The 27,771-nt window shown below is 40.3% G+C and overlaps 1 protein-coding gene across 3 annotated transcripts in view; it reads left to right on the top strand.

The window, feature by feature from the left end:
• ARID5B (AT-rich interaction domain 5B) overlaps positions 1–27,771 on the top strand; it is a 178,415-nt gene that overhangs the window by 74,323 nt on the left and 76,321 nt on the right. For all 3 annotated transcript variants that reach the window (XM_036336832.1, XM_036336831.1, XM_036336833.1), the window contains one exon: positions 11,127–11,357. In XM_036336832.1, coding sequence (XP_036192725.1) covers positions 11,127–11,357 — 231 coding nt within the window. The remainder of the gene's footprint in view (positions 1–11,126; positions 11,358–27,771) is intronic.

Genomic DNA, 27,771 nt, shown 5'->3' on the forward strand with positions numbered 1-27,771 from the left:
ATTTCCAGAACATTTTCATCATCCCAAACAGAAACTCTGTACTCATTAAGCAATAACTCTCCATTCCTTGTCCCCAACTCCCTGCCTACCCCTCACCCCAGCCCTTGGCCACCTCCATTCTTCTCTCTGTAAGAATTTGCCTATTCTAGATCCTGCATATAAATAAATCATACAATATTCATCCTCTTATATCTGGCTTATTTCTCTTAGCATAATGTTTTCACGGTTTACTCATGTTGTAGCATGTCTGAGAACGTCATTCTTTTTTTTACAGCCGAATCATATTTCATTGTTATGTATATTCCACAGTTTGTTTATCTGTTCATCTAATGATGGACACGTGAGTTGTTTCCACTTTTGGGCTCTTGTGAATAATGCTGCTGTCAACATTGAGGTACAAGTATCTGTTTGAGTCCTTGTTTTTAATTCTTTTGGTATATACCTGGAGGTGAAATTATTGGATCTAATAGTAATTCTATGAATAACTTTTTAAGGAACTTACAAACTGTTTTCCACCACAACTACACCATTTTGTATGCTCACCAGCAGTACACCAAAGTTCCAATTTCTCCCATACTCACCAACACTTGGGGATTTTTTTTTTTAAATAATAGCCATCTTAGTGGGTATGAAATAGTATATCATTGTTGTTTTAGACTAATGAAGTTCAACATCTTTCCATGTGTCATTTGTATAACTTCTTTGGATAAATATCATTTCAAGTCCTTTTCTATTTTAAAATTAGATTGTCTTTTGTTGCTGTAAGAGCTCTTTATGTAGTCTAGATATTAATCCCTTATCAGGTATATGGTTTACAAATATTTGTTCTTATCTTGTGGGTTGTTTTTCACTTTCTTGATAGTGTCCGTTGATGCAGAAAGGTTTTTAATTTTGATAAAGTTCAGTTGATCTATTTTTTTATTCCTGTTGCCTGTATTTTTGGTGTGATGCTTTTTTTAAAAAAAGTATGACATCAAGTTCATGAAGCTTTTCCCCTATGTTTTGTAGTTTAGCTCTTAAATTTGAGTCTTTGATCCATTTTGAATTACTTTTATATATGGTGTGAGGTAAGGGTTCACCTTCTTTTTTTTTTTTTTTTTTTTTTACCTATGGCTATCTAGTTTTCCCTACACCATTTATTGAAAAGACTTTCCTTTCCCCACTGAATGCTCTTGGCATGCTTGTCGAAAATCAAATGATCACATGTTTGAAAGTTTATTTCTGGACTCTCTATTCCAATCCATCACATTTTATCCTTATGTAGCTTTGCAGTGAGTTTTGAAATAGAAGGTGTGAGCCTTCCAACTTTGCTCTTTTTTTTAAAGACTGTTTTGAATATTTGAATTCCCTTGAAATTCAGTATAAATTGGCAGATGTTCCCACGTTTTAAAACATTGCACAGTTAAAATGCAGGCAAACAAAGGAGAACATAAGAATCACAGATAATTTCAAACCCTAGAGGGACCCACTGTTACAATTTTTAAATATTAAAGAAGACAACATGAGCTACCACTTCACATCCCCAGGATGGCTTTCAAGAAGATCAATAATAACAAGTGTTGGAGAGGCTGTGGAGATACCAGAAACCTCATATGCTGTTGGAGAGAATGTGAGATGGCACAGCCACTTTGGAAAACAGCTGGCTGTCCCTCCAGAGTGTGAATATAGAATTAGCATGTGATTCAGCAGTTCCTTTCCTAGGTATATACACAAGGGAAATGAAAACATATGACCATACACATGTTTACACAAATGTTGTTTTCTGATAGCACTATTATTCATAATAACCAAAAAGTAGAAACATCCCAAACGTTTCATCCTCTGATAGAATGGTTAAATGAAATGCGGCATATCCATACAATGGAATATTATTCAGCAACAACAAAAAATACAATACCAATGTGCTCTACAATGTATATGGGCCTTGAAAACATGCTTAATGAAAGAAGCCAGTAACAAAGAACCACAGATTGTATCATTCCATTTGTATTCAATGTTCAGAGTAGGCAAATCCATAGAGACAGAAATTAGGTCAGTGGTTGTCAGGAGCTGGTGAGGGGCAAGAGGTGTGGGAGCAGGAGAGTTTAAGGTTTTTTTATGGGATAATGAAAATGTTCTAAATTTAATTGTAGTGACAGATGTACAACGCTGAGTATACTAAAAGCCTGTACACTTTCAATGGATGAATCGTCCGGTATGTGAATTATGTCTCAGTAATGCTATTAAACAAAAGACATGGATGGGGCAGAATATATTATTTGATACTTTCCCTTTTTTTCCGCTTAATATGACAGAAGCATCTTCACATAATCTGAAATGTTATTTGATTTTTTTGATTTTATTGTTTTTAATGGCCACACAGTTTTAGTGTGTGTGTGTGTGTGTGTGTGTGTGTGTGTGTGTGTGTGTGTGTAAAATGTCTCCAAAATGGTAGGCATTGGTCAATCCGACATTGTTTGGTGTTTAGTTCTCCATGCACTTTTTTTTTCTTCCTGATATAAACCATGTTGGAAAGTATAAGATTTACTTAGCCTGATCAATGTTGTGAAATAATATCCATGACAGTAGTGATTAGTTATTTTGTTAAGGCATACGTTTGTATCTTACACACTAAGAGGCTGATGGGTAGAAGTTAATCATTTAGCTATTGATCTGCCCAGTTGCACACCTTCAATACTGTTATTCATGACTTTGGGGGCTCAGGAGGATCTCTCAAATGTAAAGGGTGTGTGTATGTAGCTGCCGCAGTAATGGGAGTGCAATGATGGCAGGCACAAGGCACAACTCAAAAAATAAAAAGCCGTGTGGATGCTCTAAGAGGAAAAATGGCAGGAGTTATTATTACGATTAAGGCCAGTTGTGCTAATAATGTTCAAGTTTGCTTCTCTTGGAGCAAATTTGGTTTATGATAACCAGGGGACTGGTGTGAGTAGCTCCTTGTAAAACAAGAAAAGTTGAGTTTAATTAAGTTCAAATCCAATATAATAGCCTTACCTGGGTCACTAGTAAATAAATGAATGTGTAAGTTAATGTCTGAGAAAACTCCTGGCACAGTGTGAGAGGGGGGGTTTTGTCTAAACCCTGGCTTCCTGGTGTTCTTGTGGGCTCGCTTTATTTTCTTTTTCGGATACTGAAACTCATTTATACTAAAATGAATAGCTGACTCTAGCTTAACAGTCAACCTTGTGAAGGGGAAGCATATTAAGATATGTCAGGCCCCTTATAATCACATCTCCAATGTGGTCACCAGTTCACCTACATGTCAGTCCGGCCCTGTGGTCTCACCAGCAGATATACTTATTGCATAATGCCTGTTCTGTGTGTCATTTCAGTTTGGCTGAGACGAGCCCTATGAAAATAAGATGCAAAGTTCTCAAGATGAAATCTAGAGCGGCTCCTGAGTGTGCCTTAGAACTCAGGGAGGCGGGGCTGGCTTGCTTCCCAGTGGGATCATGTGTTACTCAGTGAGGGCAGCGTTGGCTTTGCTTGAGTTGCGTTGTTTTCTTTCTTGAGTGAGGAAGCAACAGTCAGGGCAAAACTGATATTAGCATTAATACATGTGTCTATATTTGTGTGCCCGTCTATTTGAAGTGGCTTGCTCTTGGAAACAGCACGGTTAAAACCCTGGGTCTTGCATTTGGAATATTCTTTGTTCTGTTTGCAACCACGCACTGATATATTTTCCCACATTTTCTTTTTTATAAGTTCTCCAGCGATGTTTTTGTTGCCCGTCCTGGGAAGATCTGTCTTTCCATTTATCAAAACAAATGGCAAGCTAGGGACCATTTAAAGTAGTTTTTTTTTAGTTAATAAAGCCAATCTTCTTGTTCTGTTATGTTAAAAGTACATTATCTTTTTATTGCCAGTTCTGTATGGCTGGGTCTGTTTTCTGTCTTAGCCATCTCAGAGCTGCCCCCCCCCCCTTGCTTACTGTGTAGAGAATTACAAAATCATTAAGGGTGGGGCAGCACCAGCTGACTTACAGTACAAACCATTTCTCAAAATAACCACAACAGTGCAATACTGATGTGTAATTTACGTCACCGTATGTTTTTATGAAATAGTTTGTGGCATTTTCATTTCTATTCCGGATGGAATCTTGTTCTCTCTCCCTTTTAATCAGGCATTTAATTTATTTTCATTATTAATATTTTCCACTCCTTGCCTTGGCATGCCTCCAATTTAACAGCTTTGATGGGGGGGTGGGGGGTGGCGGGGAACAGACAAAAAACAAAAAAAAACACAAAACCCTGATCTTCCCCCACCCCAACTCCTCAACATCAGTTTAACTGCAAATGTATTTTTCCCTTTGATGTGTACTAACTTTGGGGACTAAGTTTACTGCCTTAAGAGAGATTTACAAATGTGGTGGGGCACATTACACATTTACACAGAGTTGTAATCGGGAATTGATAAAGTTGATACACAACTTTGGAATTTTAAGCACTTTCAACCCATTCAAGCTATTGAGTCACATGAATTTTCCTTTTATAAATGTCTTTCTGTATAATGTCCTGTAATTAGAACAGGAAATCATTGAGTAACTGTAAGATGAATAAGAGCACTTAAACTGAAAGGAAAATTACCTTCCGAGAAATTATATTCTTTTTTCTTTTTATTTTTTTACTGCATGTTACAATGTTGATAATGATAGTAACAGCTGTAGCTACTCTTATCTGTAGAATTTTCATACTTTGGTTTTCTGGAATAAAGAAAAATTATTTTCAGTAATAATCAAAAATGAATGGATGGAAAATAGGAAATGCCTAATTATGACAAATATTCAGTGTCACAACAGAGCAGCAATTAAATGGAAACTTCATTACCATTGTCAATAGCAGTAAGAATTGGACTAGTGCCAGGTATATAAAGTTGATGCTTTGCCTTTGGTTGCTAGGAGCACAGCGAAAAGTATAAAGCTTTGAGAAAGGAATGTCTAATGTAATAAAGTAACAGAAAGAAGCATAAATCATTGCAAGAGCCTCTCATATTGATATTATTTTACTTAAATTGTCTCAAAACCAGACATCAAGTTTCATAACATGAACAAATTCATATTTGCTTGGAAATGCTGGGGGGAGGGAGCAGGCGGGGAGAGGTCATGGGGGGGGTGGTGGAGAGAGGAGACATATGTACAGTTTTCAACAATAAAAATTTTTTTAAAAAGAATATTGTATGTTGTCTTTGAAGGTTGAGAGACATTGTGTCTCAAAAGTAGCCTTCATACATATTTGGAATCTTTTAAGTGAAAATCTTTAAATGCTTGTTTCTATTGGCATCCAAATGCATTTGCCCTAATACGATTAAGAGAACTAAAGGGCAAAATACTTGGCAGATTTTTCAGTTGAGGTAATTAGGTGCAGGAAGGAACATGCATACTTTTTCCACCAGGCTCTATAAAATCCTGGTGTGAAGGGTTTTTTTTTGAAATATTTTTTTTTACAGCTTACTGATGTTAGAAGTAGATTACAGTGGTTTTCAGTAAGCATAATGGTGTGATGTTTCTGAAGCAAGCCTTGCCTCCTCCTCCCAGAATGAAAAAGAAAGTTACATTTCTAAATTGTCGTGGAGGAGATAAAAGCACATTTCTCCTCTGGAATTTATGTTTTCAGCCTTCTGTGCGTTTGGCCACCATTATCTTTTTTTTTTTTTTTTTTTTTTTAAAGAAAATAGCATTATGGATATTTGAAAGTCAATGCTCCATTAATTCATTGTGTTTGCTATTTCATGCATCTCTCTTTGTACAAAGACAACTTGAGCAACATGCTATTCAGAATGAATGCCTGCTCTTACCCTCTCCCCGCACCCCCCACCCCTACCCTACCCGCAGCTAACTCTGAGCATTAAAGCAATGGTATACAGTTACTGTTTGAAAAGCTTGGGTGGAGCCTCGCATTATAATTACAGTTTCTCTGTGGAATTCTGTTTTGGACTTTGAAAATATATAAATAGGTGAAAAATTGACATTGAGAGAGGTTAACAAAACGTGTAATTATGATATAAGCGCAGGATTAGAGTAATTTTGGTTGAGCATTACAAGCCGTGTACTTTAGGTATTAAGTTTTAATAGGCAAAGTTCTTTTCACCGGAGTTGAAATGAGGTTTAGTAATTTTGGTTCTCTTATTCCCTTTGAATATTTCATTTAAAAATAGGCATATTCACTTTTTTTTTTCTCATGGAGGGGGAGAATGAGATGACATTTTAATAGGATATCATAATTGTGGTTTTAAATTTCAGTCTTTGGTACCAGCAATTTATTGCTGATCATTTTCTGTTGACAGAAATCAAGTAATGTATACATAACCCAACCAGCAACCACTGACTAGAGTGTGTTAGAGAAGATTCCTTAGGGTAATACTTTGATTTCTTTCCTATGTGGGCGTGGTTGAAAGAAAATCTTTGTTCCGAGAACACTTTGTTTGTGTTTTGCTAACCAAACGTGCAGTTTATCCATTCTTTATTCACTCTTCACTTTATCTGCTAGCCCCGTGATGAATTGGGAAAGGGAAAATGTCCTACACAGCATTTGCAGGCCGCTCTGTTTCATGGGAAACTTTACACAGGAGAGTTTGTTTATGTGTATCTGAAATGCATCAGGAGGAAAGAAGTAGCTGAGGCATTTCAATAAGAATTCTTGAAAGATTTGTTTGGCTTTGTTTCTTCGTGTACTCGGGCAAAATAAAATATGACAGCTGTTGGACAATTTAGTATTTTTGTAGCTGTATCAGGAGGAAGTTAATTTAATGCAAAGGCTTAGGAGGGAGTTATAGGATCATAGAGTTTTAGATCAAGGAAGCTCTCCCAAACTCATGATTTTATACTCTGGTATATATACCTTTCATATTAAGGTGACCTCACTGTGTCTAGAGGAGGGAAAAAGTGTTCCTCCCGTTAAATAAATATGTCTGCTTAGACTCCTAGGGAGAGTCAGGGTGTCTTCACTCAGTGAAACTTTGACCCAGAGGGATGGTTGGTTCCTCCAAGTCTCACCTTTACCCTGGAACTTCTCTTCACTCTCCCCAAGAATGATTTGTTCACCTTCACAGGAGTCCTGAGGGTCTCCTGGGCTTTCTGTGGTTTTTGTAAATACTGAAGGCAACTCCTCTGGGGAAATCTAATTGTAAGGTTGGAAATTTGCCTCTGTTCAAACAATGCCAAAGTCCTGGTCTAAATGGGTGGTTCTGTTCATAAGCAACAACATTATCATAATTTATGTTTTGGCATCACTCAGCGCTGCCACTGTAGACCAGGTCCCAACTGTGCCTCTGGCCTCTTAGTGTGGAAAGAGGTTAATGTGAAGCAGGGGTTCTAGGTTTGCACAATGGGAGTTGGCTTTCTTTCCTGTCACGTGGGTAGAAAATGGAAAGTTGATATGCATGAAAGGTGTGTCAGTAATGTTAAGTCGTTACAGTGGGAATTGCAGTGTTCCAAAATAATAACAAGCTAACTTAAACAGAGTAGGAGAATTCTGGCTCATCACCGGCTGAATTCTACAGTTCTCCATGCAACGGAAGGCTCATATTTTACTTGATCAGGAGCCCACATGCTTATCCTTAATATTGTGAATAAGTCAAACCTTTATTATTATTATTATTATTATTATTATTATTATTATTATTATTATTATTTTATTAGTGCTCATCACAGTTAGAGTTAAAAGATAGGGTTATAGTCTCATCTCCATCACTTTCTAATTCTTGGAGATCCTGGACTAGCCCCGTGGGTGTCTGAATCTCAGTTTTCCCATCTCTAAATTGGGGGATATTAATAGGTAGTAGTGTTACTAATAGGTTGTGTGAGGAACAAAAGAGATAGGTTACGAGAAACACATTTGTACATTGTAGTTGATTTATTAGTAATACCAGAAATCACAATAGTATTTGTTCTGCTTCATAAACAGGAAAACTGTCCTTCAGCCCTTCATATTTTTGGTTGAGAGCTTTCTTTTCATTTGCTATCTTCTGTGATCCCTGCAACAATCCTGGGAAAGTGGCAAAGAGAAGGGAATTTGGTCCTGTATTCTGTTCCAGGTACAATGGTGGTTTGGATGAGAACATATACCTGAAAACAGAATTTAGATAACTTATATATAATTCTGAGAGAGAGATCAAAATGCAAACTAAATAAATTTCTATAAGTCTATGCAAAAAGCTAGCATGGTTGCTGTGTTTAGGAAATGTGTGAAGAAAGAGGGATAAAGGTTTCAAGCCAGGATGAGGTGGAAAGGAGAAAGGAGAGGAGAAGGGAGGGGAGGGGAGGGAAGAGGAGGGGAGGGGAGAAGAGAGGAGAGAGGAGAGGAGAGGGGAGGGGAAGAGGAGGGAAAGGGGAAGGGAAGAGGAAGGGGAAGAAGGGAGAAAGGGAAAAAAGGAGCCATTTCAAAGTACAGGAGATAGCTAGGAAGCTAATTCCATCCAGAGAATTGGAAAGTATTAGAGATAGCATCCTCATGAAAAATGGTCAGAACAAACCAAAAGGAGAATGAAGGGATTGGAAGGGAGTGAAGTGGTCCCAAGGGTCCAGGTGACAACATCTGCTATAACACTAACTCTGACGTATCCAGTCTTTCTCCCTCACTCAATCTGAAAGGCTCAACTTTCTCTATTTCATTTCAAGAACACTTAGAGAAACTAGGGCAGCTTTCGCACCATCGCAGAAAGCCAAAGCACAACTGAGATAGAATTTTAGAATCAACAAGTATTTGCGCAGTGTTTCCTATGTACAGGAGATAGTACTAGGAGCTGAGCCTGCTGAAATAATTCCTGGGGCTTCATAGTTATACCCCTCTCTCTCATCTTGCACAATCTTGGGCAGATCTTGATCATCTTGGACAAATAGCATGTAATAATACAAATTGACACATTGGAGTCTGTTTCTACAAATAGTACTTAGATACTCTGAAATTCTGATAATATTTGCTGAATATTTCCACTAAATATTTTTTTGTGGTTTAACTCTATAGAAAGCAGAGATGTCTTGGTCTGCTGTAAAAATCTCAAATTGGCATGTCTTGGGACATATATCAACATCTCAAACTTCTTTTCACTGGAGGACATACCTTCGATGTAAACATGCTTCCTTTTAAGTGTGCCAGCTGACAAAGTGGCTACCCACAAACCAGGCAGGAGTCTAAGAAATGTAAACTGTTAATAGATGTCATCTTGAAAGCAGCTAAACATCTCCGTTCTCGAAGAAGCCTCCAGCCTGAGGAACTAAGTGAACATAATTAGAAATACATCTGGGTATTGGCCCCCCATCTGAAAAGGTCACACATGCACCTTCCATTGGTGCTGGTTATGTTCCATCATTATGTTCTGTCCTCACTCATTCGTCTCCCACTGGTTACCAGATGGCCACGATCATGTTGGGATCCTTAACAACTGTCTTGTGCAATTCCCTGCAGCATGGGAAGGGCTCAAAATATTGAGTATTTTCCCCTTTGGATAAGCAAGTGACATGTCTGGGAATTGCTCACAAATGCCCTGGTGGTGTGGTTATAGAGAGAGATGGCAAAGTGGGTCATGGAGCCTAAATTCAGCATGCCATTGTGCGGGTGGCAGGCTACCAAAGGGGGGGAAGGGTGTTTGCCATTTCTCGAGCCTAAGATGAAGGAAGGATTCGTCCATGCAGAATCTGGTTTTTAGAAATAAGCACTTGGTACAGTGCGGTGTAAGTAAGCACTAAGATCAGGGCGAGAGGGGGCTTCTTTAACATTGCTGAGACTTTCTCCTGAGTTAACTTGGTTCTTTCACAAGGTTGCTTTGGGGAGTCCTCTCAGTGTGGTTCCCTGAGACGTGCCAAGTTACCAGATGGGTTTGAGGAACATTAGAAGATAGGGGGTCTGGGATGAGGGGAGGGCAGAGAAGGTGGATGTATCAATCAAGGTGGGATAGACCGTGCTGCAAAAACCGATAAACCCCAAGGCACAGTCTCACTCAAAATAAAATACAGAAAGCTTCTTTTCTGCTTATACATCCATTTAGGATCAAGCAGGAACTCTGCTCCATGGTATTCTCACTCTAAGACCCAGACTGGCAGAGTTGCCACTCTCTGAAACATTACAGATGTTCAGAGAAGAGGAGGAGGGTGGTCAAACACTGGCTCTTAAAGGAGCCACTTACCTCTGTCATATTTCATTGGCCAAGACAAGTCATGTAACCACTTGACTCCAGTGAAGACTAACCAAAGAACTTGTGTGCATATATGCATGACCCATGGACACAGACAAACAATAGTGTGGTGAAGGCCTGGGGGTGGGGCGGGGGTGGGGTTAGAAGGGATCAATGTGGTGGGGGGGGGGGAAGAGGGATATCTGTAATACTTTCAACAACAAAGATACATTTTTTAAAAAGAGAGAGGGAGGGAGGGAGAACCAGAAATATGTGTTGAATAGCGCTAACCACCAAAGCAGATGATGATGCTCTTTGGACATCTTTTTTTTTTTAATATATTTTATTGATTTTTTACAGAGAGGAAGGGAGAGGGATAGAGAATTAGAAACATCAATGAGAGAGAAACATCGATCAGCTGCCTCTGCACAACCCCTACTGGGGATGTGCCCGCAACCAAGGTACATGCCCTTGACTGGAATCAAACCTGGGACCCTTCAGTCTGCAGACTGGTCAGGGCTCTTTGGACATCTTCTGGGGGCCAGATGACATTTCGAGCCTCCAAGCACTGAAAGATGATATAATAAAAATAAAAAGAGCCATACCAGGCTGTGGAAATAAGCATAACAAGCTCAACAAAATTCTGATTTTTCCTATAAGGATGACTTTAATGCTTAAAATATATATCCAATTCTTTCAAAAGAGTTTCCTTTGTTTCTGCTGCTTGCTGGTTACCCCCCAAATTGCTTAATCCATCTATATGGCCATTCCTCTGTTTATTTTCTCCACCTTTTCTTTTCTCTCCAGGTAGCCTGAGGCTTTTGGGGGGCTCTGGACTGAGGAGGTGGGGCTGGGAGGGTGCATTCGCCAGTCTGTAATGAAGATGAACTGGTATTAAGAGTCTTGTGGAAGACTCTATTTTTACTACAAAACCCAGAAGAGACTATTGAAATTATGCCATGGCCATGACAGTTGGAGGGAAGAGGGTAATGGACGTGTTTTTCTTGTTTGTCGTCTAGGAGAGGACGAGGAAGAAACGAACGTGATCGTGCTCAGCTACCCCCAGTACTGCCGGTACCGCTCGATGCTGAAACGCATCCAAGATAAGCCGTCTTCTATTCTAACGGACCAGTTCGCGTTAGCCCTGGGAGGCATCGCAGTGGTCAGCAAGAACCCCCAGATCCTGTACTGCCGGGACACCTTTGACCACCCTACTCTCATAGAAAATGAGAGTATATGTGATGAGTTTGGTAAGTCTTTTTTTTTTTTTTTTCCTACATGAAACTTGTGCGTGCGTGTCTACTTGATTTCAGTTCTTGTGAAGAGCAGTGATGGGGAACAGGGTTTATTTTCACAGGCCTAATGGGCCACCCTACCCCTCCCATCCCCCAAATTAGTGCGGCATAAGGCATCACTGCCTTCCTTGGCAGCCTCTGTTTACTAGGGTAAAAGATTATTATTTAGAATTTGTTGTTCAATATAGAGTCTGAAGTTGCTTGGTCGACCTTGAAATTGGACTTTAGGACAGGAAGCGTCCATGTTAGTTTTTTCTTAAAAGGCTCTGGCTATTCAGATACTGTTTTTTGTGGGTTTTTTTTTTTTATTTAACTGATACTCACTTTTCAGTGTTATAAGGAACTGTGAAAATGCACCAGTTGTAACTATTTTCATACTAGAAGGTGAATAGGTAGATAGATAGATAACAGATCCCCATGCCCCTAGATTTTTTTTTCATATATATGTATGTATATTTACATAAATATTCATCTTTGGTGGGCACAGTATATGAAGAAATAGGTCTATATCTGTATATCCATATATCTTTATATGCTGTGCTCACCAAAGATGAATATATGCACGCATATCTTTATCTGCACCTCTGCCCAGCTGATTGGTCATTTATCTCTGTAGATAGAAGGGAAGGAGGAAAAGATGTATCATCCATTTGGAAGACCTTGCATGACTGGAGGCAAGCCAAGATCTCATCTCTCACATCTTTCTCATCTGTTTGTTGAAGAGATTGGATCATATCGGTGCTTCTCACTGGGCAGGGATATTAGAATGCCCTGGGGGCACTTTATCAAAATACACGTGTTCCCTGAGAATTGCTATAGTTACTGAGACGTGAACAACCCCCAGCCTCACCGTCTCCCTCCCCTGGGAACTGCCACCATTGAGTGGCCAGTATGATGACCACCCTCATGGGTACCTGGGTTGCAAAGAAGTTGAGACTCTGGCCTACAGAGTGCATGTGGTCCCTTGAGCTGGAACATTCCTTGGTTCTATTGGCTAACATTTTCTCAAGGATCCCTGGTTTGCAGATTATTCAGATTCAGAGTATTCTGCTTAACCATTACAGGCCTTGGCATGGCTTTGGAAATCCACTCTGGCCTCTCCAATCTGATTATTCATGACTTCAGCAGCCCTGTGGTTTCTGTGGAAGGGATATTGAAGGAGGTGTCTAGCAGAGGAAGGGTGTGGATGAGGGGATGGAATATGATGACCCTAGAAGGAAGGGAAGAAAGAGAGGAACGGGACCTAAGTTAATTGGACATGACATTTTTTTACTGACTGTTTTTTTAGATGCCGTTCACATCTCTGGTTTGTCAAATGGCTGTCAGTGAGTCTGTAAGAGAGTCATAGTGTTTATACAAGTTGTATTTTCCTTCTTCCAAGAAGAATTTATTGTCATATTTAAAAAATTTTATTGATTGATTTGAGAGAGAGAAACATTGATTTGTTGTTCCACTCTTTTGTACACTCATTGGTTGATTCTTGCATGTGCCCTGATCTGAGATCGAATCCGTAAGCTTGATGTATGGCGATGATGCTCTACCCAGTGGAGCTACCCAGCCAGAGCTATTGTTATATTTTTAATATTCAAAAAACCTGTATTTTTAGCTGGATGAATGTATCCAATACATTTAAAAAAAAATACCCTCTCTTTTCATATCAGCATTTACAAATCTTCCCTTTTCAATACTTCCATCCTGAGTTTTTCTTCTTCCATGCCCTCTATCCTGCTTGGCCCTAAAGAGGTCTATAAATTCCTGACACAAAATAAAACTCAAAGAATGCTTTCCCGCCCTTAAGAGTACTCAAAATTAGAGTTTCACCATGTAATATAATGAAAAAAATGTTTCAGCCTTTTGAGCTAATTTAGGAATTATTAGTCATTGAGTTTCAAAGCTTTTGCATCTAGAATTGGTAATAGAAAGAAATTCCAGTTTAACAGTGATCACAATAGTTAAGTTACTAAATTGGTTTTAAATGTTCTCACAGACACAAGCATCTGACTTGAATGTTTTCTTGGACTTTCCTCCGGTATAGCTAATTTTAATGCTCTTTTTCTTCTCCAGCCTCTTAAAGCAGAAGCTTTCTTTTGGAATAAAGGTGCCTTTAAAGAGCTTCTAGATGGCTAGTTTAATCATTAGAATACTAGATTTTTTTAAGTTACATTTATACTTCAAATACTTTGTACTTAGAGTACTGCATTTTAGTAAGTGAACCCCAAAAGCTTATTTTGTCCTGATTTGAACACTTTCACCAGGATACCTCCCCCACCTTCCACTTTTGCTCACACCCTAAATTTCCAGAGAACTCACATTTAAACCTCCAACTGGTTGTATTAGAAATCAACATGAGTTAAAGGGTTTGTTAAAACGTGGGGTTGGGTTTCTCCAACCAAGTAACAGTTGGTGGAAGAACATAAATTTAATTAGTGACTAGCATTAAACAAATGTTCCTAATATTAAACACTGCCAGATGACTGAAACACTGCTGTCAGATTACCGCAAGTGCCAGGGGGCCCACAGATGAATTTCCACACAGTATATATTCTGTACCACACGCTCGGTGACTTCAGTAATTGGTCAGATGTAATTTAGGTAACAGTATGCCCCGGCTGTAAAAATCAAATTTTATTAGCCATATCACCAGGTGGATGAATGGTGGAGCTGATGGCAAAGGGTTTATAGCATTTAGCAGCTACACCTTTGACACATGAAATTCATAAATTGTCATAAAATACCTCCGAGGCCCTTCTCAAAAGGACAGTGTCTACTTTCCTATGATTAAATAATGTTTATTTTATTAACTAATATATTTCTTGCTTTCTTCTATTAAATGAGATTATGGAGTAGAGCTGGGAGGGGTGTTAAAAAGGTAAATAAAGCACAGTCCCTGCTAGTTTTGAGGATTTAAAATCTAATTGGGGAAGACAGGAGTAACGCACCTGAAAGTTAACTAATGTTACAAGAAAGTCAGTGATTAAGGGTTTGGTGAGTGTTACAGAAAGCAAGTGCAGGAGGAATTTCATAGTGCGTTGGGGGTGGGAGGGGTGAAGTGATTGGAGATCCTGACCATGGAGAGAGGGAAGCCGTAAGGAAAAGGCAGGACTGGATCTGGTTTTAGGGGATAAGCAAAGAGGTTATTGGAAACCTTTTAGAAATATCTAGATCATTTAAAATGCATGTCCAGCCCTGGCCCAGGTGGCTCAATTGGTTGAGCATCATCCCACGCACCAAAAGGTTGCCAGTTTGATTCCCCGTCAGGGCACATGTCCAGGTTTCCGCTCTGATCTCTGGTGCAGGGAAGCAGCCAATCAATGTTTCTCTCTCACCTCAGTGTTTTTCTCTTTCTCCTTCTTTCTCTAAAATCAATAAAAAGTAATTAATTAGTTACTTAATTAATTAATAAAATAAAATTCACGTCCTGACTCTCCATGTTAGGAATTGCTGCCTTCACCCTGGTCCACTGTTGGCCTCGCTTAGGTTCTTTGCCCTTAGTTATCACCCTCAGTGGGTTTTTAAATGGCCGGATGCTCTCTCTACCAGGGAGACATGAACCTGAGTCTGTGGACCAGGGCTGGGATGAGCCTAAGCGGTGGCTTTGGAACTAGACCTGAATGTCCCTTCTTGGGCTGGGATGCCCCACTTTTTCTACAGCTTCCTTGCATGCCCCGGGGTTCATCTCTGAAAAATGGGCTTCGCTGTGTGTGTGACAACCTTGCCCAACTTCCCAGACACTAACCCCCTCCCCTGTCTTTTCAATGTTGTCCACTGAATAAACAAGTTTAATTGATCAATAAAAGCAAGGCATTGAAATCTATCATGAGTCCCTATAAATAAATTCTCTGTGGAATTTTATGAAGCTGTTTAATGAAAAGTTTGATTAGAAACTATTAAAGAAAAATAACGTAGATGGAATTTCATCATTTAGTCTCACATTACAGTAGTGTCGTTTTGATTTTTATTTACATTGAGATATTCCGAACAGAGTAAATATATCCTGGTTTTAATTAACTATCTTTCTTACTTGGAAAAGGTTATTTTAGGCTTGAAGGGTTTTGATAGCATACCATCTGCTTTCTTCACTGTTTTATTCAAGTCCTTCCCTTGCTTACAGCACTGTGCAGTGTCTAAACCTATGACATAAGCATAAATTGAATCATATTAATGGTAGGTGATTGAAAGGCTTCAGCCTCCACATCCTGTCCGCATTCTTCCGTCTTGTCAGTCACCCTGCTCTTAAAGACAGTGTGCTCTTTTCTCCGCACAAGGAAATTGACTATATTTAAAATTAAAGCAACTGGACTCCTTATTAAAGCACTGTGAAAACTGGTGGTATTGCTCATGCAATTAGGAAATGAGATTATAATAACATTTGGGGAAAGTGACATTTTAAATGACAATTTTTCTCATAAAAATCTTTACCCTGTGCATAATTCCTGCCCCCCACTGCCCTGTTAGAATCACCTAACATGAGGCATTCTCCCACAGCCCTCCCCCTTGCTTTTACCTCTTTTATATAATTCATTTCCTCTTTTGTAAAACACATATTGCCATTTATATTGTGTTATTGTCTTTGCTGTAGGGAAAACACATGCATGCAAACATATTGTCTATTTTTCCTGTTAGAACAATGAAATGTCCACCAGTTTGTAATGCACCATGTTTACATTAATGTCACACAGATTGATTTCATATGTTCAAAGTGTTGACAGCTAACGCCAAACAAAGGCACACGCAGTACAGTAGGTAAATGGATAACTTGAAGGTACTGGCTTCCATCAAAGAGATGTAAGGTGGAGCCAATATGCATAAACTAGATGAAATCAGCCCTTAGAAGTGGGTGGGACTGCCTTGGCCGGTATGGCTCAGTTGGTTAGCGCGTCATCCCACACACCAAATGGTCTTGGATTCAAGTCCCAGTCAGGGTACATTTCTAGGTTGTGGGTTCAGGGCAAGTGCTATGGCAACCAATTGATGTCTCTCCCTCACACTTCTCTCTCTCTCTCTCTCTCTCTCTCTCTCTCTCTCTCTCTCTCTCTAAAAATCAATGAACATGTCCTCGAGTGAGGATAAAAAAAGTGGATGGGACTAAATGGATTAAGATATGTTTCATTAAAAAAAAAACTAATAAAATATATAGTTTATTTCATTCTGAGTTTTCCATTGCAAAGAGATATATGTTGGGCTTCTAAAGTTCTTTGGAGTTGGTGTGTGGGTGTGTGTGTTATTTCTTGATGAAGAAATGGGATTGAGTTGAAGAAAGTATATGTTGATTTACCTGGAAAGTACCCAATGAGATAGATTGCCATCTCATTGGTCCATGTGTAGAACATCATGAGCTCTCACCTCCAGGGAGAGGTTGGCTATGTCAATATTAAAACATATACTCTGTTAGTGGGCAGAGGGGACAGCATGGTGCAGTGAAAAGAGTGCTAGGCTTTCAAAAATAGCCCAGGTTTAGTTAAGGCTCAATTGTCCGATTTTCTATTCCTCTGAGTGAGTGATATAGGCCCCTCTCTTATCCTCTTAAAATTGAGTAGTAACAGCCCACTCACCAGGCTCAAAATAAGTTTGTATTCACTTGATTTAAAAAAATAAAAAAAGTCCTCTTGATAAATGAAGATTCTCTACTGTTTCTATAGAGTATTAGACCTTGGACAACTTCTAGTCATCTAAATCGATTTGCTCGTTGAATGATAAAGAAATTATTTCCCTAAGGCTCCAAACTCTTATGAGAACTTTAATAGAAAAGAAAAGTTTTCTACTTTTTATAATGTTTTAAAGAAGTTTTTCTGACTCTGCACTGAATTGTCCCTTTCCGAGGAGAAATAATGACATTATGGACAAAAGAAGTAAAAGCAAAGGGAAGGAGGGAAACAGAAGAGGGACAAAAACCTTGATTTACAAAAGAAAGTGCAGGGCCAATAAAATTAGTTTGAAGCATAAAAGATGAGCTGGACTCTGCCTCTTCCCCTCTAAGCATCACATGTTTTGCTGGAAATGAAAGGAAAGGCAGTTGTTTTGTTAAGGATCATGAGAATTTGTAAGTGAGTAAACATTTTTTTCCTTGCCAAAGTAGGTTTCATGGTCACAGTGGATTTCGATGCTTAAATGGCTTTGTTCCTGGCCCCTGTCCACATTCAGACTTTTGCTGCCTGCCTGTGGTGCCCACCGATCTCCCAAATGATAACAAGGCAGACATTTCCCTTTAATTGAAGCCAAGTGGGAAAGAAGTTGTGCTCCTTGTCTATGGCTGTTTATGCAGAAAACTTAACCTGCAGAGATCTCACTTCGGAGGACTGCTTTGTCCTGGAAATTTTCTAGAGGTTCTGTTTATCATTAGAGAGTAATTTAACCAAGACCACTCTTGGTACCCTCTCTTTTTTAACATGTGCTGCCAAAGTAGGGACAGAGAGAATGTTAAGTTCATCATACAACACAGTAAACCAAACTCAAATAAATCTGCTGGTAGAGGTGTACTGGACGTGCTCTGTAGGATGTGTAATGATTAACATATGGCCTTGGCTTCCAGGACAGTAAGACAAAGAGGGCTGGAGAGCAGACTTCCTTGGGCAGAAGTATAGGAAGCTAGGGCACCATCTCTCAAGGGTTAATGAAAGGAATGTTTATGTTTCTACTGTAAATTAATTTACAGGGTCATGATATATGGAAAGGGTAGGATTAGTGGATTCCTTTTCTATTTTTAGAACTTGAAAGGATACTTTAAAATAACTCTGAACTCCTTTTGTAGCTGAGTGGACTCAATGGGTTATTAAAAACTATTTGGACTCATGAGTACAATAAACTCTTGTTCACCCCAGAAGAAAGGATCTGTGTCCCTATTGGCTAATATTTCACCTAGCATTTTCATCTAGAAAAGCAAGAAAGTTATATCCCATTACATTATCAAGATCAACATATTTCTCTCGAGGGTGAAACAGATATTTTTAATCAATTAAAAAACACACTCTAGGAAAGAGCCAGACCATTGAAAAAAAAAATCACAAGCAAAATGATGGTTAGGGGTAGGGATGGTGGGATGAGGTTCAGGATAAGTCTGTATTCACTTGATTTTTAAAATCCTCTTAATAAATGAAGGTTCTCTCTAAACCCCTTCATTCTATCCTGTCAGGGGAGCTGGATTGATTAAAGTTCAATCCAGTAGGTGAACTGTAGGTTAGGCTGCGTGGGGATTCTTAGAGCCCAGCACATTGCCTAACACTGTGCCCTTAATCCATTCATGCACTTCACCAATATCCGTTGCATACCTACTATGTGCCAAGTACTCTTCTGGTCCTTGTGCACATAGTTGTGAATGAGAGGGAAGAATTTCCCTCTCTTCAGGTACTTACACTGTAGTATGTGGGGAGTGGGATGGCACAATTCAGGATAGTCACAGACCATGCCTTGGAGATATAGACCATACCTATCAAGATCGTTGTGAAGAGTGAGTTATGACTTAAAGCATGAGACAGTACAGGGTAAGTGCTCCTTCAGTACTCATTTTTATCCAGTTCTTCGTGGGCCTCTTACACCTCTCAACGAGCCATAACCACATGTTGAGTTTATAGTGGTTCTTCAAAAAACACACATAAAATTGTTTCACACCTATACTGCCGGGAATAGTGAGGTATCATTTGCTACTAAAAATCATTCAATATCGTTCATTCTAGAAATACTTGTTTGTCCTTCTGCATGGAATGTGTTTCTCCAGATATCATAGGTCTGGCTCATTCTCATCATTCTGGCCTCAGCTCAGATGTCTCCTCCCCAGGGAAGTCTCCTCTGACCATCCCCTTTCCACAAGTCCAGCTCTATTCCGTCATGCAATGTGGAATTACGTTTCTATAACTCATCAGTATTTGAAATGAACTCCTCTACTTGTTCCTTTATATGTATACTAGAGGCCTAGTGCACAAAATTTGTGCACGGGTAGGGTCCTTAGGCCTGGCCGGTGATCAAGGCCTCCCTTCCCTGACTGGTGTCTGGGGCCTTCCTATGTTCCACACCACCCTCTAGTGGTCAGCGCACATCATAGCAAGCGATTGAACTCCTGGTCTCCAGGTTGAACTCCCTAGGGGACACTTTGCATATTAGCCTTTTATATATATATATAGATACTCTGTGACCCCATCCCACCCATACTATAATGTAAGAGCTGAGAACTTTTCTGTCTTGTTTACAGCCATTTCCCCGAGGACCAGAATAATACTTGGCACAGAGTAAATGTGTAATAAATATTAGTTAAATGAATGAATGGATACATGAATGCTGTACATCAATATCATTGATCTCCCCCACTTTCCAGATAAGGACATTTAAGCATGGCAACTTTACACAGCTATCAAGTGGCAAAATCACTTGGCCAGTCTGGCTCAGCATCCATGCTCATAAACCATGCCATTAGACTGCCTCTTAGTGTGGAGCCAGCTCAGAAAGATCTTTCAGGCTTCCTGAGATCAGGCTGACTGGAAACAGATGCACAATAGGTTTAGTAGGATTTAGAGAGATTGGTGTGTGTTAGAGTGGTTCGGAAAGAAGTGATCATGAAGATTCAAAATCCAAAAAACCATTGGATTGGCACCCTGGCCAGTGTTGTTTTACGGTTACAGCATCAACCCTTGCACCAAAGGGTGGTGGGTTCAATTCCCAGTCAAGGGCATGTACACCTGGGTTGCAGGTTTGATCCCTGGTCCTGGTCAGGTTACATGCAGGAGGCAACCAATCAATGTGCCTCTCTCACATCGATGTTTCTCTCTCTCTTTCCCACTCCCTCCCTCTCTTCCACTCTCTAAAAATCTATGGAAAAAATATCCTTGGGTGAGGACTAACAGAAAGAAAGAAAGAAAGAAAGAAAGAAAGAAAGAAAGAAAGAAAGAAAGAAAGAAAGACCATTGGATTGGGATCAAGGAACTTGATGCCAGCCACTGTCCTCTCTTGTCTATATTATACCATTCTCCCTGCATTAGCCCTTGCTACCCTTTCGTCTCTTTTCAACTTACCAGCCAGACTGATCCCTTCCCTGGTCAAATTTCCCAGTAGCTTCTCATCTCATCAGAGAAGTCTATATGAACATCGAGCTCTTTAAAAGCTGGAGCTATGTAGAAGTTGAAAGGGACAGATAGTAACCTGCCCTGTGTTCTCAGGGGCTCTTTCTAAGACATCGGGTTGCGATGCCGACAAGATTTTCATTATCTACCTCTCTATAATTTTCTGCTTAGAACGCACTGGCTTTCGCAACTTGGCATCCTCCTATAATGAAAAAATTATAGGTTTAATTTCAAAAATTGAAATGTATGCAAGCTTTCCTGCTTCTGTCACTTCTTTATTCCTGTAGCACATAAATCATTTCCCTTTTCAAAATTAAATTTTGCTTGCCATGATTTGGTAATGGGTTTTCAAAGGAGGCAGAGTAGCCAAGCTCCTGGCACCAGTGCCGGCTGCATTGCCTGCTCAGGAAATCTTCTCACTGCTGGCTGGCCTGGGCCTTGATGCCATCATCTGGGCTTTACGCTCCCTTTGGAAATTGCCTAGAAATTTTCTCCCTAAGAATCTCTTCTGTGAATGGCCTTTCTGGCTCTCCACTCTTCATTTTGGAAGACTAGAAAACTGATGGGACTTGGGCAGTAAAAGACTGGTATATTCAAATATTTCTAGGGTGCTTATTCATTCATTCATTCATTCATTGAGCACTGGGTCTGTTTATGGCAGAACTGCAGGTATGGTTGGGATATCGGTCTCTGTTCTCAAGATAACTTAAAAATCAATTTGGCTGAGATAAGACACAGAGCAATGGCATACTACAATTGTTATCTGGGATCTTCTTAACAATTCTGCTTTATACCATGAGTGACCTTGTGGTGGCACAACTACAGCATGGTCACAGACATAGCCTGTTGCGGAAGTGGGAGTTAGTGCCTTCACAGCCCAGTCTGCTGACCTCAATGGGCAGACTTTTCTACCACAAAGAGGAGCATGGAGCTAGGAGTCAGGAGTTAATTCTGATGTTCAAAGGAGATGATATCTGCCAAGCTTTGTAAATGGGAAAGCTTTGCTGTAGAAGCAACACTGAAAGGCCTTCACCTAAGGGCTTACTGAAGAGGTTAAAAGGTGTGTGAAAGAGGGTCCGGATGTCAGGGGAGGCCTCTCAGAGGAAGTGCATCTACAACTGGGTATTGAGGGATTGAAAAAGGAGGAAGTTATTTCAGGTGAGGAGGTGGAAAATAACCTGGACTTTGAAGCTCAAGGAAAGCGATTGTTTCCTCTGCCATTTTTAGCTTTCAGCATAGATGAGAAACAGTCTCCACAAGCAAACTTTTTTTTGCTTCCTGGAAGATGTCACCTTCCCTTGAGGGAGCAGGTGCTCCTGGGTCTTTCTCTCATGGGCTCCACTGTAGTTAGGACCCAGCGGAAGCCTCTTCGAGGAAAACTCAACTTGTCAATGTTTAAATTGGAAATGGTCCCTTGGGCATATAAGAAACAAAAGGAAAAATGCTCCAACTTTGCAGTAGGGGTAAAGTAGTGAGGTGCCACCCTGGCTGGTTTTGTTCAGTCGATAGAGCGTCGGTCTGTGAACTGAAGGGTCCCAGTTCAAGGGCACATGCCTGGGTTACAGGCTTGGTCCAATGTGCAGGAGGCAGCCAATCAATGATTCCCTCTCATCACTGATATTTCTATCTCTCTCTTCCTCTCTGAAATCAATAAAAAAAATTTTTTTAAAAAGGAGGGAGGTGCCTGCTTGATTTCCTGGCTGTGTAAAGGGTTGCTTCTAGGCAAAAAAGTTGCTTCAGAATAGTCATCTTTAACACCCTGCTCCTAGTTCCTTCTGTGTTATTCTGTACTTTTCCAGAGTTGGTTTTTCCTTCTGTTTGGCATTTAAGTCAACAGATTCTATTGCATTTCTCTTTACTAGATTCTAAGCTCCTAGAGGGGTAAGAATCATGCCTTACTCATCTCTATATTAACATATGCTTGTTGAAATAATATAAAGACCCTGCTAGATTCCAGAGAGCTTCAAATCTTCATCATCTTATCTCCTTTCCTACAGACAAATATTTCTTGACCTCGTTCATTAAGCTTTAGTTAATTGGCAATTGATTTAATTCTCAAGGGAAAATATCTAGCTCAAAGGAACTGTTTTTTTCTCAACAGTTGCTCACCTTTCCAAACCAGAGGAGTGTTCTAAATAAACTGGTCAGTGTCTTTGGTTGAAGATTGTTCATTCGTTATGATGCTTTACAGACCTGGAGGCTACACAACCTAGAAGTGTGTTCTTTCTGGGGAAGTTGAGGAGCATCCTTAAGTTGGGGGAAAATAGTTACCAGAAGTCAACATATCCACCTTTCGAGCCTTTAATCCACAGATACCAAAATCCATTGTGGAAATCAAGGAGCAGCGGGGGGTGGGGTGGGGGGGTGGGGGTGGGAGTGGGGGGGTGGTTAGCATACAACACATTTTCAGGCTCTAATTAAATACGGGCTCCATGGATCAGGAACATAATATAGATCACAACTCAGGCTGGAATCATGGCAGGAACTGTTGGGAAAGAAAAGGCTCAGCCAGTATAGTGTTCATTATTAGGAAGCCTACTTGGTGGATGGCACTTACCACCCAGAGATACTTTATGGATCATTGACTTGCCCCGTGTTATTTGTAGATGGTGATGAGAACTTCTGTCTCTCAGGGGAGTTCCATGGAGGATCCTGGGTGAGCATGTTCACAACACAGTGTTTAGCAGGTCACACTTTCTTCCTCACAGTTTCAGACGTGAACATTAGGTCTTTGAAATGATGGATAAAATAGTTTAATGAAGATATCACACACAGTGCTAGAACCTATATCAGGGCAATAGTTCCTGCCCCATTCCCAGCACATTTTCCACTAGTTGGTCCTAGTTTGTCTTTACCACAGCACATAGGATAGGTCCCGTGTGATAGAGAATGCATTCTGTGCCGTAGCTCTTGAAAGAAAGGAAATTGAACTGTGTCAACTGTGTCAGGATTAGAATAAACAGGGACTATTGTGGAGCCCCATTAAATCATCTTGCTGGGAGGTAGACTCAGAGATGTGGAGAGCATGGCCCCACTCCCAACACTGGTAACTGCTCATCCCACCCTCAGGCCTGCCATTCAGTGCTCACGAGAGGAAAGTCCTTCACATGGAAGAGCACCCCTCATACTTTTCATAGGGCCTCCCCCAACTTTTCAGTGTCTTGCCTATGAACAGTTCTATAACCAGGAGGCCAGGTAGTATTGATCCCATTGGGCAGCTGAAGAACTGATCAGGAAAATCAGTGGCTACACATTAGTGCGGCAGTAGTGAGACCAGAATGGGACTTGGTCATCAGCTTCTCAATCTGTGCTCTTAATGCCATCCCCCTGCACGTGGCCCAGTGCTGAGGACGTGACATCACAGCTGCACGATTGTATGCAGCGAATCCCGATTGACTAAAATCTTCAGTAACCAGGTGCTCTTTCCCTCTTTCCCTTTATACAGCATTTCAAAGATGAAAACAAAGTAAATGGTAAAAACAGTTCCGTGTTTTCCAAAATATTTTTCTCATTATGAAATTATTTCCATTATGGAAAGTAGAAGTAGAATAACAACAATCATAACTATTGTCACTCTTCTCTGAGCATGTGTGATATGTCAGGTCTTATGTTAAGCCCTTTACCTATATTATCTTACTCACTCCTGAGAGTGCCTCTAAAAGGCAGCTCATATTAACCATCACTACACAGGGGAAGACACAGAGACTAAGGAAGGTTATATCAGCCCTAAGTCACACAGCTAGTAGGTGGTTGGGCTGGATTCCAGTTCAGGTTTGTCTGGCTTCAAAGCTGGTATGCTTATCCAGTCTCTGATACTGCCTCCCAGGGAAATATTGATAATATCATCATGTTCATCTATTTCCATACAGTCTTTGTCCACAGCGTTTGTACTTACGTAACGTTTTCTATATGCAGTTGTTGTATTTTAAATTTTTAGTTTTTATAAAATAAGCATTTCCCTCTATTATTATAAACATTTTTATATACACCATTTTAATGGTTGCAGAATACTGCATAAAATGAGTTTATCGGGGACCACATAATCCCTTTCTATTAGAGGTTAATATTTTCCCTCTAGGATTTTGCTCTTTTTGTTTGTTGTTGCTTTAATGTATAATGTATAACTAACACTGCGATGAACATCTTTATATGTAAAAGCATCAGCATTCCAATGGTTTCTTTAGGACAAATTCCAGGAATCCTTTATTGCCCACGTTCTTTTCCTTCTAAGCCATAGCAGAGATATCAGATGATCAGAGCCTGCTCCTGGCTGCGTTCACAACCAGCCCTATCTGCTGAACCTTTTACAGCTGTGGTGGAGGACCCTGGGATCAGTGTTCAGAGTGAAGAAACAGAGTTTTGCGCGGTTCTAAAGAGCAACAGGAAAAAGACTTCCTCTGAATACTGGGCTTAGGCGAGAAAGCGAGCCCAGGCAAAGGTTTTCACATCAGTGTCAATCTCCTGAAGAATTTACCAAACTTTTTTCTTGTAGTCTCAGACCTCCTGAATGTGAATGGGTAGTGTCCTGTTACCAATATTTTAATCACACTTACTAGTAAGATTGAGACTCAGGTGCTGTAGGAAATGCCTAAAGTTGGGGTCAGTGGCGATGGTAACGGAGAATGGCAGTGGGCAAAGTAACTATTACCTCCAGTTCCTCCTTTCTTTTTTAAGAAAAGAATTTTTAAGCCTCACCTGAGGATTTTTTTTAATTGGTTTTTTAAAGAGCGAAGGAGAGAGAGACATCGATTGGTTGCCTCCCCTATGTGCCCTGTAGGGATCAAACCCGCAACCTTTGGTGCACAGGACAACGCTCAACCAACTGAGCCACCCTGCCAGGGCTCCTCCTTCCTTAATTGCTCTGTCCAGGTGTGATGGAGGAACCGCTGAGCAGCAGCTGGTGGCAACATGAGTTTTGGAGTGTGGTGAGAAGTAGCCGCAGAAGGTGGGGTATGTTGCCTGGGCAGTCAGGCTCTGGAGCAAGGCCTTGCTTTCAGTAAAAGTGCAGAGCCAGGACTTTGCAGGGATACACTCTGTGCCCTTAATTACCAAGAAATTATGAAAAAGCACACTGGGAGTCAGGAGAACTGGGTTCAAAAGTGGACCCTCGTACCGAATACGGCTGCTCAGCTAACCCCTGTCTCCAGGCCTTATACGTGGACTGGATCTTTGAGCTAGTTTGGATCTCAGCCTTTTTTGAGAACGTGATGAAAGTTATAAATCTTCTCATGAAAATGTACATGCAAAGAATCATCATCATCATCATCATCATCATCATCATTGTGGCTGTGAAGAATGTTATGAGCAAAAATTAATATATCAAGCACATATTGAAAATTCTGCATGTATTTTTTCATGATTTATAAACTATGTAAAACTTGGGTTAAGAACCCCTGGACTGAAAAGTCTTTAAGATCCCTTTCTGTTGCCAAAACCGGTTTGGCTCAGTGGATAGAGCGTCGGCCTGCGGACTGAAAGGTCCCAGGTTTGATTCCGGTCAGGGGCATGTACCTGGGTTGTGGGCACATCCCCAGTGGGGAGTGTGCAGGAGGCAGCTGGTCGATGTTTCTCTCTCATCGATGTTTCTAACTCTCTATCTCTCTCCTTTCCTCTCTGTAAAAACTCAATAAAATATATTTAAAAAAAAAAAAAAAAAAGGTCCCTTTCTGTTCTCACATACTTGCCTTCTATCAGTGAAACAAAGAATGATTTGTAATGATTCTCTGTAAATTTTACATTTTGTTAACTAAGGTAGCTCATTTCCTGAGAATTCTGGTTAATTAAAAAATAGTGCCTGGCCGGTGTGGCTCAATGGTTGAGCATCAACCTATGAACCAGGAGGTCATGGTTTAATTCCGGGTCAGGGCAAATGCCCGGGTTGTGGGCTCGATCCCAACTGTGGGGTGTGCAGGAGGCAGCTGATCAATGATTCTCATCACTGATGTTTCTCTCTCTCTCTCTCTCTCTCTATCCCTTCCTCTCTGAAATCAATAAAAAAAAAAAATATTTTTAAAAAGTAATGCTAACAGTACCTCATGCCCTTTTATTGAGAGTGGACTATATGTCAAGCACTTTGTTAGGTGCCCAAGTACAGTTAGTGTCCCTCAATGATATCCATGTGATGAATCCTGTATATTTAATCTGATTAATCATATCAGTGAAAGGCTTAGTGAAGCCAACCTTAACATTTATTGAGCCCTTACTCCATACATTATCTCCTTAAATTCTCACAATACTTTGAGGTGGATTTTGTCATCCGTTGGGCACATACATAAAGCAGTGTTTCTATGGGGGAGCTGGGTATGGGCTTTGCATTCACTCACCCTCTCTGCTTCCCCTGAGCAATGTCCAGTTAGTGAGTCATGTGAGTTTAAAATGCCCAATCCCCTCAGCCTTATCTGGCACGAATTGAGCACCTGCTGAAGGTAAGATGTTAGGCTGGGAAAACTGTTGAGTGTGACAAGGTTGTGCCCTCAGTGAGTACAGCATCAGGCCTGACGTTCCATCGGCGTGCACTGCTGGGTCTGTTCTCCTGGGTCAGGGTGCTGAATGCAATCCAGTTTCTATAGGGCAAACTATGGCCTGTGGGCCACAGCTGGCCCATTGCCTTTTTATAGAGTTCGGTTGGAGCACTGCCACGGCACTCATGTGCTTGTGTCTTATCTTTGCCTGTTTGTGTGCTACAAGGGCAGAGGTAACTACGCTCCACAAAGCTGAAAATATTTATGCTCTGACTCTTTGCAGAAAAATTCGCTGACCCCTGCTACAGACCAAACAACTAGGTAGTATATTTCATCATATCTAAGACAACATTGTAGCACACATCATTTTTATTTGTATTACTAAGAAATAAAAAGCATTATAATTGTAAGATGCCATCAATTGAGAGGCCGCCGATTCTGAAGACATGTGAAAAGAATTGTGTGTCTTATCATCAAAATTCTTATCACCAAATTGTGTGTATTATCATCTTTTCAAAGATGTTTTAGAGACATTTAAAAAAATGTAAATATGGATTGTCTTAAAGACTATTTTCCCATCCATAAATCAACCAGTCTGTTGACTACCCATGAAACCTATAACAACAGGCCATGTGATGGGACCCAGTGAATTAGAAAAACGCTGGCTTTTTGGCATCTGTCTTCCCAAAGACTGTTGCTATTAATGAGTGGAAAATATTTTGGCATTGTTCTCTGAGACTATTTTCAACTCCTGTTAGTATAAATATTTAGGGTGTTTCAGTACAGTGGCTTGTGTGGCGGTAAAATTGTTAGTTCTTTTATCTTAGGACTGGAATATTTAAACAGTATGCTTGTTCTTAA

Source organism: Myotis myotis, unplaced genomic scaffold (genome assembly GCF_014108235.1).
Source record: "Myotis myotis isolate mMyoMyo1 unplaced genomic scaffold, mMyoMyo1.p scaffold_m19_p_15, whole genome shotgun sequence".
Lineage (NCBI taxonomy): Eukaryota > Metazoa > Chordata > Mammalia > Chiroptera > Vespertilionidae > Myotis > Myotis myotis.